At 46.1% G+C, this 18,670-nt stretch overlaps 1 protein-coding gene across 16 annotated transcripts in view; it reads right to left on the bottom strand.

Moving 5' to 3' along the window:
- LOC120959188 (neural-cadherin) overlaps positions 1-18,670 on the bottom strand; it is a 258,035-nt gene that overhangs the window by 211,184 nt on the left and 28,181 nt on the right. For all 16 annotated transcript variants that reach the window (XM_049609863.1, XM_049609875.1, XM_049609874.1 and 13 more), the window contains exon 2: positions 4,125-5,875. In XM_049609863.1, coding sequence (XP_049465820.1) covers positions 4,125-5,697 — 1,573 coding nt within the window. In that variant the 5' untranslated portion in view covers positions 5,698-5,875. The remainder of the gene's footprint in view (positions 1-4,124; positions 5,876-18,670) is intronic.

Here is an 18,670-nt window from a genome sequence, read left to right as displayed (position 1 = left end):
GGTGCTGTTTCATTAGGGCCGAGCCGTAGATGATGGAAACCCATGGGAAATGAAACAACAAAACGGCGAACCGAACGAGAGAAGTGTAGAAGCAATCGAACACCCAGCTTCTGTGGTGCTTGTGCTGGAGATGCTATTGGGAAATAAGAAACGATTTCAGATTTCAGATTTTTCTGAGATGCGGTGCATGTGGTAGAGCAGCAGAAGGCGCCCTTTTACGAAAAATTAACCACATCGCATCGCAAGACTCGTCGCACGAACATAAGCTTGAAATATTGCAATCTTTCTAATCTAACCCGGAAGCACAACCTTAACAAAGGCATACACACATACACTCATGGTTCATGGCTTGATGTTTGGCACCGGGCGGCCGTACAAAAGCCGACCGGAACACAGCATAAAGCACCGACATTGATTTGGCCGCGCATTTCAACAATATCATAAATCTGTCAACGAGCGACTTTTTCCCCGCTACAAAAACACCCCACCACGTACAACCTCAATGGAATTCGCAAAATCTATAGTTGTGTCCCGGTAGGAGTTGCGGAAGCACGAGAACACATAAAAGGCATGTCATTTCGGAACGGCAAGTGCTTTCAGTTTTGTCCAATACCTAAAACAAACAACATAAGCGCGTTCAACACACACACATGCACAAAAAACGACCAAGCCCTTCACAGGAACCGGCAAGCGCTGAAATCATGCATGTTGGTGGCAGTTGCTCGTCAAAGCAGTGACACAACGCACACACCCACACACACACAATTCACTAGGAAAGAGCTTTGCATGCACTCAACAGGACAATAAATTCGTTCTTTCCATGCCCGTCCGTGCCATGGCAGTCGACCTACCAGCATACTAGAGCCGGCCACTGTTTCGAGCATGACACTTAAGCAACAAAACGTGTGTCATTTTTGGGCGTGGGTGCGCGCCACTGCTCGTCAGCCAGGGAAATGAGTTTTCTCGCGAATGGAATGCCTACCGGGTTTCCAGCCACCAGCCAGGACACAGCAGCAAACTAAGCTTTATGTGTGTTTTTTTCTTCTTTTTTTTGAATCGTTATTTATTTAGCGCTACGAATTTTTGTTGCGCTCTAGTAAGCTTCAACATAGCAACACTTCAACGGGGACACGGATTCGTTTGACAGTCTATGGTTTTATTTTTGCAGTAACGTCCCATATGACAGTGCGGAGGCCAGTGCAAAACTGTGTAAAGCTAGCGTACATCCAAAAGTGTCTAGAGGGCACTACAAGCGCTGAAGGGTGAAACAATTGCAAGCTTATCCCACCAAAAGAGCACGCGGAAAACATTGCATCGTCTTTTTTTCGACACCCCAATCATACAAGAGAAATGTCACCAAAAGTACATGACAACACAACGGATTGTTGTGCACGAATGACTAATGAATCCATTAATGGGTATGCCTTTATTCGCGACTCTGTGGACGTCATAAAGAAGGGCACACTTTTATTTTTTGCTCGTGTTTTGATGCTCAAATCATTTCTAACATCTATTATCTGTAAATGTGAATGCCGTCGCAGAATGATATCCATTAAAATGACCAATTCTGCCAGAATGTGCCAAAATAACTGCCTCATTTCTGTTGCTGGTGGACCAGTTTGGGCGCATTGACACCATCTGTCACTGCGGGCGATGGCAATTACGAATTATGATTGGCGCAATGCTGCCGCCCTGGGATGGGGTGAGAGGATGGACATGGACGTCCTATCCAGCTTCTACGGTATTCATGAACTTGTGTACCGCGGCACAATCTCCTGGGCCAAGTGACAGTATTCGTCGGGACAAACGGGCCCTAGCGGATCTGGAGAGGGTAAAAAAGGAACGCTTTCTCTCATTCTCTCTTTGTCTCTCTCTCTAAACAAACTGCACACAGATCCTCCGGAGACACGATTAACATTAATGAGTAAAATAGCAAACTGAGAAGTGGAAGCGTTAGTGGAAGAACTGGCTGCAGCGAGAAGAGTTAAAGCAAATGCCAATTACTGTTAGCGGCGGGCAACATCCATGAAGAGTTTATGCACGCTCGTACCTAGAGCAGAAGGGGAAAACCCCTCCAAGCCCAATGCCTCAGGGATGTTTCGGTATGTTTTCGGACAAAACTGCCATGAGGGCGCCACTGGGTACTGACGATTGGGACCTGGCAGTATAATAAATTTTCATTACAACCAATTTAAATATTTATGGTGCCCTTCTACGAAATAACCCCATTTTTGCCATCTTCTAGGCTTTCGTTGCCCAACAATTGAATTCTAGCTATGATGCATGCTGTTACTCTATCATGGGTCATTGAAACTTCCTAAAAGGCTAACCAAAGATGTTCCAACTCTTTTCAGCCTGTCAAAGCACCGGTTGGACTTAAAAATCCATGCTACCCAAATCCACCCGAAATCGTTAATCAGTTGCAAGAGATACCAACGCAGAACGTAAACGCCCATCTTTGCGCTTCGAGTAAGGGTCAGTCAACACAGTTAAGATTAAATTTATGCATGCGTCTTTCTTTTCTTAATAGCAAACCTATTCAATCACACAATCGCTGCTTCCGGGGGCCAACTCCGCCAACGAACCAGTACCGTCAGATGGCTTGTACCAGCTGTTGGGTGAGAAAAATCCGTTCCCAAACCTCATTTATTTAACATTTGTTTACATTAAGCCCTTCGCCAACGTACGACTTCCGGCCCAACGGCAATGTTCGCCGGTTCGCCGTTCGACAGCTTCATTCTTCTCAACCGTCAACATACAGCATACATATGGTAATCGTGCTCTTTGGTTGATTTTTATTCCCCAACGGATAGCGCAGATTTATCTATGAATCGAAAACTCTCGCACACACACATATTGTAACGAATTGTGGCAAGGAAGTTGGCGTTGAAAAAATAAACGCTAGTGAGACATTGACTTGATAGCCAATTAGTAGCCGGAAGAAAGCTGCCTCTAGTGGTGGTCGTCGTGAAGTGCATTGTTTGATAGGAGCTACATCTGTCAGAGTTATTCGAGTTTGTTTACCCGTGCCATCCACTTTCGACTGTCAAAACGACAATTGAGTCCGCTAGACAACACGTTGACATCGATATCATTTTACATCGACAACGAGTTACACGGCTCGTTGCCCCCGAGGGCAAACTCACTGTTCGAATGGAAACAAAAATTAATTGGACAAGATAGCGAATGTACTTCAACTAGCCGACAGCGCAGGACAGATCGATTCCGAAAGTTTTATTGATCGATGTTCCCGGGATGTAGAGCGGGAACATGTGTCCGAACAACGATTTACAACTAAGAAACATTTTCCACAACGATTCTATCGTACGTTTCAAGTTTAAGAGGATCCAGCAGTCCAGAGATATGCTGCACACAAGAGTCCGCAGACCTCCAAAGAAGTTGTTTCCCTTCAAATCCTACTCTTTAAAGCTGACTCAAAGCCGCGGCCTAATCTGTAGTGGACATAAAATTATAATACCTACTGCACACATCCATACGTAAGCCCTACCTGAGCTGAGGACAGACAGAGGAATAAAGATACCATAGAGCATCAGCCGCTCCAATAGCTTCATAGTCGTTTCATATTCAAATGTTTCAGTGGCACTTGGCGTTGCCCTTAATGCCCCTCATTTAAAGCTGTCCACGGTGAACTAAACGTTTCTCTTCACTGCTTTTGGGGTGATAATAGCTTAGCCGAAGCTACCCTTTACCGGGACCACCGACAAAAATGCTGTCCAATAATCGCTCCACCATGCATAAACGGGTCGGAGAGTGTGTGTATAATCCTAACCACCACTAAAGCTAAACAGACCGGACCAAGATTAAAGCAAATCCACCATCAATTAATGCACACGAGAGTCACCGGAATGTGTCACCGAAGTTCGCACTCTTTAATTTGCCTTCGGGCGGGCACCACCATAGCTGAACAAACACGTAGTATGCAAATGTTTGTTTTCATTCCATCCCCCCAAAAAAACGAGAACGGGTTTTGAAATAAGATAACGCTTTAAGCGATGAGAAAGCTTATCGTAGACGTTGATCGCCAAACGGTGCGGTATTCATCGAACCTTCCCTTCCAAACTAACTCCCCCAACCTAGATGGGTATTATCCAGGCTCTACTCACCGTTGTGACCCTGATTGGTGATGATCACCCAGAAATCGATCGTTTTCTCCGGCCCGAGCTCCTCGTAGTCCCACTTCTTCTTCACGCGCACCGCACCATTCGTTTCGACCGTCACCCAAGGGTTTTCGTCGCGTATCTTAAACGTCTCGCGGTCCGTTTCCTTCTCCAGCTGGAACACGTTGCGCCCCTCGGTGTCGCCGTCCGCTTCGGTGAACTCGATGCGCTTGGTAGGCCGCACGGCACGCGTAACGCGCCGCTTGTCCCGCCGGTGCGAGTGCTGATACTCGTGCCCCGAATGCTGCAGTATCACCGGCAGCGGATCGGGCGCCACAAACTCGACCAGCACGCGGGCCGGCTTCTCGCTCTTCAGGCTCGGCGTGCGCAGATCGTGCGCCTCCACGTCGACAAACAGCTCCGGTGCGTCGGGTTCGCCGGCGAGCAGCAGCTCGCCCGTTTGCGGCACAATCACGACCGTGTTGCTGGGGCTGGTCAGCCGGTACGCTACCTTGTCCCCGTCGGCGTCCTTCGCCTCGACCCGCCCGACACTGGTGAACCGTTCCCAGGTGACGGTTTCGTTGCCGGCCGGCGTGGTCGCCTTCATGCCCGTCACCGTGAAGCGATAGTCCGGCTTGCCAAACACCGGCCGGTTGTCATTGACGTCGGTAATGTGTACCGGAAGGTGCACTTCCGCCTTGTTGATGCGCTTCGTATCCGTCGCCTCGATCGCAAGCGTGTACTGTTCCCGGTGCTCTCGGTCGAGCGGTTTGGCCGACACCAGCCACACACCGTGCTTGCGCGGATCGTCGATGCGTATCGTTGTGCCGATCGTGCCCGTGCTGCTATCTTCCAGCGCGAACGCATCGCCCTCGTTTCCGCCAACGATGCTGTAGATGACCGTCTTGGCGCCGCGGGCCGAATTAGCCTGCAGCAGCGGTATGTCGCGCACCCGCGTCCCGCCGTCCTTGTTCTCGCTCAGCTGACCCACCACATCGGTCAGCATGGTCGGGAAGTGCAGCATGTCCTTCCGGTTCATCACGTACAGCTGCAGCTGATGGGTTGCGGTCGAGTTGGGCGTCTCCTCCAGCACGACCAGCTTCACCGGCCGGTTGACCAGCGGCGACAGGTCGGCCGTCGTCATCACCAGCCCGTCCTCCAGCACGGTAAAGTACTTCGAGTAGTCCGTCTCGAGCAGCCGGTAGTTGAGCGGCTTGGACGAGTAGGACGAGATCGACGAGAACGGTGCGTTCGGGCCGGTAAAGTTGGCGGTAAACTTCTGGATGCTGTACCCGGGATATGTGTCGTGTGGCAGCACTAAGCTGATAAAGCTGTTTGTTGGATCGAACTTAAACTCCTGCTGCCCGCCCTGATGGTGATGGTGGTGCTTGCCCGCTACGGCGGCCACATTAACACTACACACTAACGCTACATATATGGCTAACACGTACACACTGACACGCTTTGCGGCTGCCCGGCTGTTACGGTTTCTAATGGCGCCTCCTCCATCGCCCCTGGCGGCCGCCATTGTGGCCGTGGCCACGGGCCGCATTCGACTGGCGGCTCCGAGGCTGCACATGCGTTGCGTCACCACCTGTGACGCACCTTTTTATACACGCACTAGTTGTTCACAATGGAAAAAACACACACACACAGACACTTCACACAGACAGAGATCGAGATCTCTGCACTTGCACTTTAGCACGCGCGGGAGTTAATCTCCTCTTAAAAGGATTCTACAATACAATTACACACACCTAACAATGAAATCAAAGGAAGAAAATTTAGCACATAATCGCACATTTACACTAACACACACACACGATTGGAAAACCACTACTTATAATTAACACACGCTTTTCAAATTCATTTATGATCCCTGCACTTCATCTACACGCAACCACACAACCACGCAATTCACATGATTTCTAATGTGACACTCATCTCAGATTACAAAACACTTGACGCATTGTACGAGTTTGCACTGCACTTCAATCGTACTCATAGCTTCACGAACTTCGCTCAGGAAGCTTTGTATCTTTCATTCGAGCGAGTACGTTACGCGCCAGCTTGTTCCGATAGATTACTCCTCCCACCGATGATCTGGAAATGAGAAGAAGATGAGAAAAAATGCCATTAGTGTTGGTTGAAAACAAAACAGACCGCTTGTGCTGAGAAGTGACAGTAACGATGGATGTGATGCTGCTTAGGAAGCTGCAATAACCGCGCGCCTACGCTCACATGCCCCAGCAAGCTGAACTACTACTATAAGCTGATCGATCGAATTTCATTCCGGGTATCTCTCATCTCTCCAATCGATAGTTACCTAATCGATCACACATGTACGAGTTCTGAGCCATCGATCGCTTCCCTCATTTGCTCCGGCCTGCAGCTGTGATGAATTTTTGTTTCATTCAATTTAAAGTCACCATGATGCGTTCAACACAGTTAAGTTTTCTGAATAAATGAATTGAAAAGGCAACAAAATAAACTAACTCATCGACCTGATCCACACTGTTCAGATGACGGTCGAGTTCTGACCATACGAGCGAAAGCAACCACCGCCTTACAGCATCAAATAAAAACGCACAGTTTTTAGCATGTTTTTCGTTAGCGTGTCAGCAAGCATAAAAACAAAAGGAAAAAAAAACCCATCGTTGTTCAACGTTGGAAAGCAAAAACACATGGTCACCAGATGGGAGTAAGATGTATCGTGTATGCAAAAATGCGACAAAGTCTAGAGGTCTAGGAACAGTTCATGTCTTGCTCAAATTCATACAGTTTCTAGGAAGCGCACAGAAGACCTTTCCCAAATTTATGGCATCCTTTTGCATATTCTCTATTTACGGCTATTGCTTATGCCATAAATAATACACAATTGGTTTTCGAAATCTTCACTGCAACATTTATGTAAAGCAGCATAAAGCACGGTAGAATAATGCTAGCAGAGCTTTGTTGAAGATAAATAAGAATGACACCAAACCCCGAGCAACGCGTTCAATTCTTCGCCGAGGCGTATAGAGAAACAAAGCAAAACTAATTATCTGCACACGAATGAAGATAGCCTCAGACAGCTAGGCGACAGGAGAAATCCAATGTTGTGCCTAATTTTTCCACCCGACTGCAAGCTGCTAATCAGTATTAGCATTAGCCCATTTACGCACCCGGAGAGCATCTCTTGATGGTATTATTTTTCTTTCTTTTTTGCGTTTCGCTTGTGACCGAAATGTGATGCTGTCATTCAGATGAACGTGTCTTCGGGAGTGTCAAATGATGATTCAAAAATAAAAAAATAGAGCATAAACATACATCTGCTAGGAAAATATGTGCAGGGATGGAAATATTGTCAGTCGAGCGATTTCAATTTGACGACAACAACTTTATGCTACATCCGTACAGGCAAAAAACGCCGTACAAAAAGTGATTTTTATCGACCGTAGCAAGAAGCTGTAGACACATCCAGTTGACCTGTGAACCCCTTTGCAGCAACCATGCAGATGGGACAGGATGGCGAGAGTGTTGTACGAGAGAAAACGCGCATACAGCCCACGTTGATTGAATTTCTTTTCGAGGAATTTTGTATAACAAAAAGCAAACTACTTCGAATGGAAATTCGTTTGAAAAGGAATGGCAGAAAACGGTTCTACCACTCTTAAAATTGGAAAATATAGATCCAGCAAACACAACCCACGCGTTTGAGATTCTTTTTATTCCAGAGAGATTGGACGAAATAAAGTTGAATATTGTGGGTGAAATTTGTTATAAAAAAATCTACAGCCCCATCTGTCATACGACACGTGCATACGAATTTCCGAGGAATCGCACCAAAGCACCACAGCTGACACGACCATACATTCTGGTTTATCGGTTGTGATCCGTACCGTCAAAGAGTCAAACCCGCGCTTTTGACCCAAGCGAAGGATCAACAGCACATTCCCGGGCATGAGATTAACAGTAATAAGAGGAGATAATAAAAGTCATCGTTAACTTTCAATATTCATTAAACAACGAACGAGAAGTACCGGCACAGGGCAAAGAAGAACGGGCATGGCGCAAAGCGCAACAGACATCCTCCCCTTATGACTTTTGGTAGACGAGCCTGATCGACCGTCCGATGCCTACTCGGTCCTCGGTTCGATAGCAGAGATGCAATGAAGCCAATAAAGAATGCAAGAGACGGAAGAGAGTCCACATGAACTGGCATCGCAACGGGTGACGCGGAAGACTTCAATTGGATGATGTGGCTCTGGGACTGTCTGCTTTCCCGCGCCTCGGACAACTTGACAGTGAGAGAGGATGAATTCTCAAGTGCGCGCTCCTTTGGTGTGAGGATGTCGTCGTAGGTCGCAGGCATCAAGCGAAGGTTAGATACACGAGATGACGAAGATGAACTCATCTACTGGGCGCTCTTTGACGTCGCACCCCGACCACCAATGAGGGGTTATGCATGTGTTTGTGTCGGTGTGTCTGTGTGTGTGTGTTTGGATGCTTGCTGCCAACTATGTGGCTCAGATCATGTGATGTATCTGAAGCTATCAACTGGCCCCTTCAGAGGGGGATGGTTCAACCGTAATAATCATCTCATCGTCTCGAGCGGCACACACATCGTGAAGCGCAATTTACAAATTGAAGCTTCAATTTCAAACAGACGGCGTCAGGGCTACGCCGATCACATCAGCAAAGAGGATGTCGATCATGATGCGGCAAACTGACGAGACTTGGAAGACAAATGGTGCGTCCAACGATCAGTCGGATACACTGCCGGATATCAAACATGTAGTCGTTTAACGAGCGATTAGTTCAACGCAAAGCATCGATATTTTACCATCAACCAATACTATCCATTTCTACTGCTATGTTATAGACAAATGCATCAGAGCTTAAGGAAAACGAAACTCATCGAAATTTTAATAGGTCTCCTGCAAGTCCCAATGCTAACATGGTCCCCTCTGAAACATGACCGCTAGCAATAAACATCAAACAAAATCGGTCGAACTAATATACTTTATGACTGACCTACAAATCAAAACGATCCAGGACACACATTGTCGTACCAACAGTAACACCCACACACTTGGTCAGTTTTGGTTGTCCCTTTGATATTAGAATTATTCCCCTCAGTTTCATTTCAACTGAAGGTCAGCCAGCTGGCAGGAAATCCGTCTTACCCGTAACGAACCCGATTGGACACGAAGGCAATGAAACCACAAACAATAAAGCTTGCAATGACCAGACGCAGGGAAATCCAAAAAGGATCTCCTTGTACGGTATAGTTCATAACGCAGTGTGTCCTATATTTTCTGAGGTAACCCAACCACAAACGTAGAGACAGAATCGGAGAGAGCTTACCAAGTGACTGTCACCATCAAAGACATACAGCGCGTTTGTATGGTGGGTATCACTTTAACATCCAAACAGTTGCTTGACAATTTGAAACCAATTTTCACCAAACAGAGTTTTACTTATTTTTATTTGTTAGTATTCTTGTCAGAATTTCGAATACAAGATACTCTCTAGACGAAAATGATGCGCAGACAGCTCGTAAACTCGTTGATCCAAGATGTCTATGATGCCAAATGCCAAACCAAAATAAACGTCTGGCCAAGGCTATGCTAATTTCAGAATATCTCATAATACAACGGGTGTTTGATGAATTGTTTATGATTAAGCACAACACTGTGATTGAGTCCCGCTGAGACGAGACAGGACACTGTTAGCAACACTGACAACCTGGACAGGATGCCTATCTCCGGAACGAAGCTCAATTTTCACGCCCAATTAGCCAATGATCGTTACAGTCATCTCAGCGGATGACCGCAGGCTCGCAAATGAGGCGTCCGCGAGTCGTGCCCCTAACCGGTATGCGGAATAACTAATAACGCAGAATCCCGTCCACCAAACCTCGGTGCGTTTCCATCGGCAACAGATCGTGCCAGTACGTCTTCTGGCGGGGATTGAGAGGGCGTCGTCTACCACAGCAACAAAAAAGACAACATCTTCTTCTGTTCGCCAGTTCGTGGAATGAAGTCACGCATACCTCCCGCTGAAGGCCAACCGGCACGTTCTTTCCTAATTGGAGAAGATCGTGAATGGGCACCATCATCATTCATGCATCGTCAGTACGCGCAGCGTCTCATAAATCACAAGTGTAATTGAGGCACACGCACACAAACACTCACCAAACCGTCCATGTTCAGCCGACTGTGCCCGATGGCACCTCTAATTGATTGACAACAATTAATTCACAAGACAGGCGGAAAATTGCCCCGTCGGTCTTTCGTGTTTGCATTTGTATGCAGCCACGCAACACGAGCGTGTGCACGCGGGCACATACGCGCTCACTCTTTTCTTCTATGCTCATTATCATCCAGTCGGTGTCGCTGAAGCTAAGGTAAAAAGGGTAACCGCTGTAACGCCGATGTTTCTAAAAACGCGTAGAGAAGACGACGAACAGGCGCACACCGGCAAATAAAGTCCAAGCCGGCTAAGAAAACGAAAGCGGAAAAGATGAATTATTTAAAAACTCGCTGCCGCTAAAGATCTTATCGATCATCGTTTACACCTTGCCTCTGACTGTGGTGAAGAACCCGCTGTGGTGATGTTCGCAGCGTTTACACTGATGTTCTGGTTTGATACTGACATTTCTCAACCATTTATTCAGGCACATTCACATGACTCGCCCTTTTTGAAGCACGGGAAGCAAACGATAAACGATGAGTTATTTTATTTTACATCACTCGTGGTTCTGATCTTTCTCGTTAGCGCGGGACATAAGAGCCAAATCCTCTTGGCCCTTCCATCCAAACAAGTGATGATTGATGCATTGATTTCATTTGAAAAGGTGAGATTTTTTTTAAGGCAAAAAAAATCATTTTGCTTTTGGTCAGTTTGGTGACGAACGAATTTACGCACAGCATAATTACAATAAAATGACACCACAAGAGCTCTAAACAGTTTTCGTCGACCAGCAGGTGGACATGATCGTTTGTAACAGAGATGCGATTTCAAATCTATCTCGCATAACGACAAACGACATTTTAACGAGCTGTTGTGGACAGAGCTATCATCCACAGTGACACCACCTTGCGCCGGTAGTTTCAATGATAGCAATCATGAGAACGAAAAATATTGCGCCCAGTGCACACGGAAGTCAGTCCTCCTCCACACAGATGACTTTTTCCAGACTGTTGGATTCATCACGTTCGCGATGTTTCGGAGTCATTAGAGCGAATGCTTGTCTCGTCGTCGTGAAGACACAGATGATGGATGAATGGATAAAATTTATTTAATGACTTGAAAACCCTAGACACAAAATCAACCGAGAAGCAGAATATTTAAAAAAAAACCCGAACTGTCCTTCCAATTAATCGATAACAAACTTTTCGTTCTCACAAGCTACCTTCTAATCCACAAACATGTCTATCACTTGAAACCCTCTACGGAACAAATTTGATCACCGGTACCAAACCAGCGCAGACAGACTGTCTGCCAATTTGCGCTCCCGTACAACCGTAGTCCAGGCAGACTCAATCATACTCTACCCTGATTCCATAACAGAATTCACTCGTCACTGTTACCTTTGCAAATTCGTGCACAGGGTTCACTCACTCCCGTGACGTTGGGCGAATCACACGTCATGCCAGTTATGCACAACCCCTATTTACCGACCGTGCACAACTTGCAACGTTCTTTAGTATGTACACCCATACACTCCTCTGCCAAGTCCTAACATTGGCGTCAAACTCAATTTCACTTCTTTCCCTTATCGAGGTTTAGACGGTGAAACATCGTTTGCGAACCCCTCCGGAAAAATCATACCTCAAACTGGCTGATACACACCCCCTTTGCCAACCTTAAAACTCATACCCTGAGGATAGCTGAGTGACATTCGCATACCAGTAGCATGCTGAAGTTTTCATATTTTGCACCAATACCAAAACACACGAGAAAAAAGAGCACGGCAACACAGCTGTTATAGTTACAAAGCTCCGCAGGGGCACAAACGCACGATGTTTTTCCTCCCGGTACATTCAACGCCGAAAGTACCAGACAGTATAGCGCCAAACCAACGGTTTTTGTGGAGGATTTATCGGAAAATTCCGATTTGATTGCTACCTATTCAGTAAAGCCAATGCCCGAAGGGAGTTCAGGAACACACGCTAGCGATAGGACGCCGGTGTCAACAGACCGTACATCTCCCACCGGAGCGAAGAGACATGTACATGATGGCTCGAGCGTGCTACGACAGCCAACAATAGCAACACTATCAAATCCTCACCCATACTTTGTGCACACGACCACATAGCCACCTATGCGAGCGAATCGTCGTGATTAATGGTGTTGTGCGTTGCGGCAACAGACCAAAACGATATTGAGGTGTATACCACATCTCTCCAATATCGTCATTCTCCCTGGGACGCATATATTGAGCTCACATCGAGAGATTCTAATGTGTTGATAATAATGTGCACTCTTTTCCCGGTTCCACGTGATGTCCTTTCTGCAAAGACCTCCACCATTCGACGCGAGGCGCTGCTGTACACATCGATGCACACCGGACGGTGATGATAAAGAATAAAGAGATTTTCAACTTATGATAAGTGGTTCCTGTGGCTCACACACACACACAGTGGCGGATTTAACGGTGCGCGGACTGAGCGGCCGCGGGGGGCCCCGTCAATGTAGGGGCCCCGTGTATGGTAATTCCTGCATATAGAAGAGTGTGTACAGTAGTCTCAGCGAGATCTTCTGTGCTAGATAGGGGCCCCATGGATGAAGGGACTCATAAACTATAGGGACCCAGTACAGGGATTCTGAGCACCCCCCCCCCCCCCCCCCCGCCAACAAATCATTAAAGTGTGTTTGATTCAAAACTTAATGCAGCATTATGCACCCCCCCCCCCCCCCCCCCCCTTGCTCGACACCAACCGTGGGGCCTCCACTGCTTTTAACGCTTAGGGCCCCCAACACCCTAAATCCGCCACTGCACACACACACACATACATTAAACCACTGCGGGGCGACTCCGCAGTTCTAGAGACACGCATCCCTTCCTACCAGATAAATTCTATTCAGAAATTATGACCAAACTAAATTAAACCCACTTCACGATGTCCTTTTACGATCGGTGGAGATTAGCAGAGTGTTCTGTATTGCGTGCGTGTGTGTGGATTTTATGGCACGCTTCTAGCGGCCTGTCCAGTCTTGTCTGCAGCAGAAGCAGCATTGCATGCCTACGGTATGCCGGGTAGAACGACCATGAATGCAGTTATCATCTTCTTCCACTTTTTTTTCGACGTTTCGCTTGCACCGTATGTGCAGCTGTGTGTTAAATTGTAGGGACAGACAACCTACCGCAACATTGCTGCAATGTATGAATCGTGTCTCCCTACCGGCACGAGTACCGCACCCTCATCCGATACCCAGTGCTTCAAACGAACCCTCGCCGTCTATTTTCCATGCTTTAATGAAAGACCGCAGTACTCTCTCGAATGGCCCGCGGACAGCCTTACCGTTGTATCATTTCGTTAATGTGGTAACTATACCGAAGGACGAAGGAGCTAGCTAGAGCGTAATTTACGTTCCGAAATGTGTCTGTCTGTGATATGGTGCAGATACTGTTTTATGCTTCTGAAGTGATAAAATTAATGTGGAAAGAGTTCAACCATAATTCAGAATTTAGCTCATCCATCTTCTGTCCTGTTTCATGATTAACCAGCAAAAATGGTATAAGGAAAATCGTATCTTGGTTTTTCATTCGGTTTAAATGACATGCATATATCTATTCCATGTAAGCTAAATGAATCCCACTTACCCATTCTATCGGAATAAAGTATTTGCGTACTTGACCTATGGGCACGGCATATCAAATAATTATATAAGTAGAATACTTTAGATTTGTGCCACAACTAGATATAGTACAACATGAACAACAACACGACAATGTTACCATCCAGCTTAACGAAATTAAACACTTTTACCAAATATATTTCTATTACACCTCGGGATGAAGAAGCGGCTGCTTCAAATAGACTTTTCGTATAATTAAAATATTTATTTACGTACGCAGATCACGTTGCTTCCCGTCCACAAGGAAAAGGCATTGCACCTAACACAGTCTACACTAAACCTGATTCAAGCACCATTCCCAAACAATTCGACAAAGTGTCACCCCGCCAAAGCCGAGAACGATTGGATGTGTATTGGATGTGCTAACGAAAACTCCTTTTTTTGCCCCGTTATGATGAGTCCGTATGTCATGCGGTACAATCACCGCCCTACGAGTTTGTTTCCAGGAGGGAAAGGTAAAACAATGGAATATTAAATAAATTCAATCAACATTTCAGTTAACGCCCTCCGGTACGCAGAAGAAGTCCGGCCCGGTAAAGCAAACCGCCGCTCGCGGCCAATCCCGCTCTGGCGTGGTTTGGGACGCATCTCAATCTCGTGCCAGTGTGCAAACAACAATCGTCACTTGAACGCAAGCAGTCTACTATCCGGTCACCGTTACTGTCACCAGAGGCTGGGGCCACTGGTGACCAAACAAGTGAAACGTGTAGAAAAAGGTTCACACCAAGAAAGACGCGTTTCGGTGAAGATTGCATTATCTTTCCCTCTCTCTAGCACACTATCTCTCCTTGTCAACCAACATGCTGGTTAGGGAGATGTGACCCCCATTCAATTCAGAAAAAATACAAACGAATCAGTCAGACTAGCCAGCAGGGCGCGGTGGTGATTTGGTTTTTGCGGTCGTCGAAGTAGAATAAGAATGTATAACAACTCACATTACCAACAAACCGATATTTCTAAGGGGACAACACAAGGGGAAGAATATAATTCAATTCACAACACCTTCATCACCATGGCTTACGACACAGTCCGAAAGGCGCTAATCAATCAGACGCGAACGTCGAATTCTTTCTGGCAGTGTCCACCAAATTCCTAACTTTTCGTATTTCTTTTCCGCCCGAGAGAAAGAAACACGACACTTCGGTCGATGCGATTGTTTACAACACACCTCCCCCCTCGAGAGCCGCTTCGAATTCCACGCTTTCAGCACTCGGGATCAAACAGCCGTGCGGCTGTTGTTTGGGACGCTGTTGGAAGAGAAAGATGCCATATGACCGTAACCTTGAGCAACCCGAAAGAGAGATAAAGAGAGAGAGAGAAAGATAGAGAGAGAGAGAGTGAGAGATAGAGAGAGATAGAGAGAGAGAGTGAGAGAGAGAGAGAGAGAAAGAGAGAGAGAAAGAGAGAGAGCGACCGAGAAGGGTGTAGTGTACACGTGTTGGCGGTGGGTCGTAATCGAAAACGGAACTTCCGTCGATGCGTTACGGCCGTTCCGCTTTGGCATTACCTTCTTGCACGCTGGAAACCCTCGGCTCGCCAGCGCATTTTGTGCGTATGGAATGGAACCGAGCGAAGAATGAACCGAAAACACAAGAGCCAAACTACGCTGCGTTAGAGTGTGGCTGCTAGCAAGAAAGTAAAACCGGGCGTCCCTTTCACGGGGTTTTGTTTTGGGTTGGAACCGAAAAAAAGGACAGGGTACGGTGCAACCATCATCAGTCTGATTCCTTTGCGCTGTGCAGCGTGTCAATGAACTCGCACAAACTGCACCCTGCGTACAAAACACCCCTAAATATGCGATAGTCAGGGGGTAAATATTGAGTTCGAATCGGAAAACCCTGTAGTATCCTTGTCATTTCATCTCTTTCGCGCCAGGATTTTGCTTATTCTGCATCTCGAGTACAGGGAGGTTGATTATTTCGGTTCCTTTTCATCCCTGTTCACCCCAAAACAGCGCATACATATGCAACATGGACGCACACCCAAAGCGCAAGCGAACGGATGTATTTGTCCCGTTTTGATATTGCCACAATGCACCGACACCGACAGTTTCCGAACCTTCCTAGGGGGCGCTGTGATGTCAAAGCAGCGAGATGAAAACGTTCCTTCTTCCCAAATGAGTCACCACCGCTCGGGGAAAATATGACGGTATGACTTTTCGTCCTATCTCAGCACGCGACATTTATCCTTTTTTGTCCCCTCGACAGATGCTACCAAACTCACACCACCAAATAGGCTTTGCACTGTTCACAGTCCGCGTACGGTTGAATTTTTTCGTGCATTGAGCACCGCACCGAGGCTCTTCAGTTGGAAAGTGTTTCATAATTTACCTGCTAACGCCAGACTTTGAACTTTTCAAGTGGTTTTTCAAGCGAACCCTGGCTCTTCCTCCCGGGAGGGTTTTCATTGCGTTTTCCACCTTGGGCGAAATTATTTCGGGCGCATTAAAACCACTTGTAAAGTGTCCCAACCGTGAGGCGAGAATCTCCAAGCAGCGTGTGTACCAGTTTTTGCTAATCGCAGTCGAAATAATCATGGCGCTTCCATTTCTGCCTGTCTAATCGTATCAAGCAAAAAATTGTTTTTTGGATTAATTATGCATCTCACAGACGAAAAAAAACACATAAACCGTTCATGCTAAACGCAAAGCGTTCGGTTCCACATGAGCCCAGTACAATGTAGAATCGATTATCAAACGCACATGAGCTTCCAGGAAAATTCGTTGGCGGTAGTAGCAATTCCCCCATTATAGCATATCTTCATCCCTGTTGTGTGCGCTTTATGCAAACGCGTTCCCGTGCGATAATTAGCTCGCGATTGTGTTTCGCCCGGTAACCGCGCGAGCGTTAAACGATGATGGTCCATTGATTAACTCCCAGCGCGAGTCCACCATTCTTCTAGGTGGACAGACCATCGTAAAACACCGCTTGCCCCTCATTTCACCGCAACACCAGCGGACGGTCGCCCTTTGTTGGTGGTGTGCACCATAAATGTCCTAAACAAAACATCCAATTTCTCTATGTTTTACAGCACCATAAAATCAGACACGATTATCTCACACCATTATACACAATAGGACGGCGATGTTGTTGGCGGAGGCGATCGCAACCACGCGTGTGGTAGGGTAAGCAAGCCTTTCTGTGTAGTCTCAAAGCACGATTTCCAGTATCGAACCAGCGCTTCTAATTTGTTTTTCCACGAAGCCACCGGCCACAGGGTGTTGATGAGCCCATCAATGTTCTAATATCGTTTGCATTCATCACTTCTCGGGGTGAGGTTTATCTTCTTCAACTTTCAGCCCACCACACGGACCCCGAATGGGTCTCTCTCTCTCTCCCGATCGCTGGGAAAGGAATGAAAATTGATGATGTATTTCGTCAATAGCTACGTACAAAGAACAACAAAACAAAAACGCAACGACCCAACTATTTCCGAGTTTGTTACGGTCCTAGAACCTAAACCACAGACTCCGGGGATCGGCCTTTGTGCTGGGATTGTAATCTTTCTATGCTCTACCTTTTTTTTTCTTTCTTCTGTCCTAAACCACATACCCTTTTATCACTTACCACCAAACGACGCAATGGTAAGCAGCCGGACATAATAAACTGCCGTCTTCAGGGGTGAAGCGGCTCCAGTTCGGGGAAGGTAAACTGAATCCATGTCTTCGACACTGTATTTTAAACTTGACATGTTTTGGATCAACAAAACTAGATCTCTGACAGACAGTTGTCAACTTGCAAGTTGCTACTGATTAATGGGTGTTGAAAGGAGCGTACCTACAAATCGTTGCGTTGAAAAACGCTTGCATCAGGGGAAGGATATTAGATACTTTTTATTCTGGCGAAAGAAAAGGAGGAAGCAAACAAATAAAAATAAAAAATCTTCTCTATACGTAGCATTATATCGATAGAATGCTTCTTTTTGTTTTGAATTCATAACATCAAACCGTTAAAATCGAACTGTAATTTTGCAGGTTTGATTTAAGCTGAATGAATCATTTATGAACCCTTTCAAACATAATGTTTTTTCAATTTTCTAATTCCTGATAATTTCCGATGAACTTCCTTTGATCCTCAAGAGCTATGCATCAACGAATGCACAATTTTGTAATGATAGATAGACCCCAAAACGCAGAATTTTGCTTTATCATTATATGTGCCTGGATTGTGTGAATTCTGGAAGTTCCATAAGCATTGCCCGATGAACTCATAACATAAATCAATATGCTATCGTTTATTTCACATCATCAAATTGATATTCTTGCTACTGCATCATTATACACAAACACACACACACATACAAACAGAGAAAAAATATCCAGAATAAAAAACCCGACTAAATTGGCAGCTCAAAATTCTGTTGAATGATTCATCTGGTGGTTGATTATAAAGCTACTTTCGACATGATGCTTGATAAAATGGGTGTTGGGCACAGCTTGATTATATATCGCTTTTGAAAAACAGCAGAAACCAGCGACCTTTAGCAGATAATTGCTTCCAATAAAACACGATACCATTTTTCACACTCTTAAGAAGGGCCTTACTTAACACCTTTCCATTCTAAGGACCACCCCTAAAAATTAAATAAAAAACAAAAGGGCTAGTAAGCAATATTTCAACACTTTATTCACAACGTTGTCCCTATCATTAAAGTTTTTTTTGCAGCACGCTACAATGCTCCATATCTCATCCGCTGCCGCTTGA

The sequence above is a fragment of the Anopheles coluzzii genome, chromosome 3, assembly GCF_943734685.1.
Source record: "Anopheles coluzzii chromosome 3, AcolN3, whole genome shotgun sequence".
In the NCBI taxonomy this organism is placed as follows: Eukaryota; Metazoa; Arthropoda; class Insecta; order Diptera; family Culicidae; genus Anopheles; species Anopheles coluzzii.
This window is presented reverse-complemented; position numbering and strand designations above follow the sequence as displayed.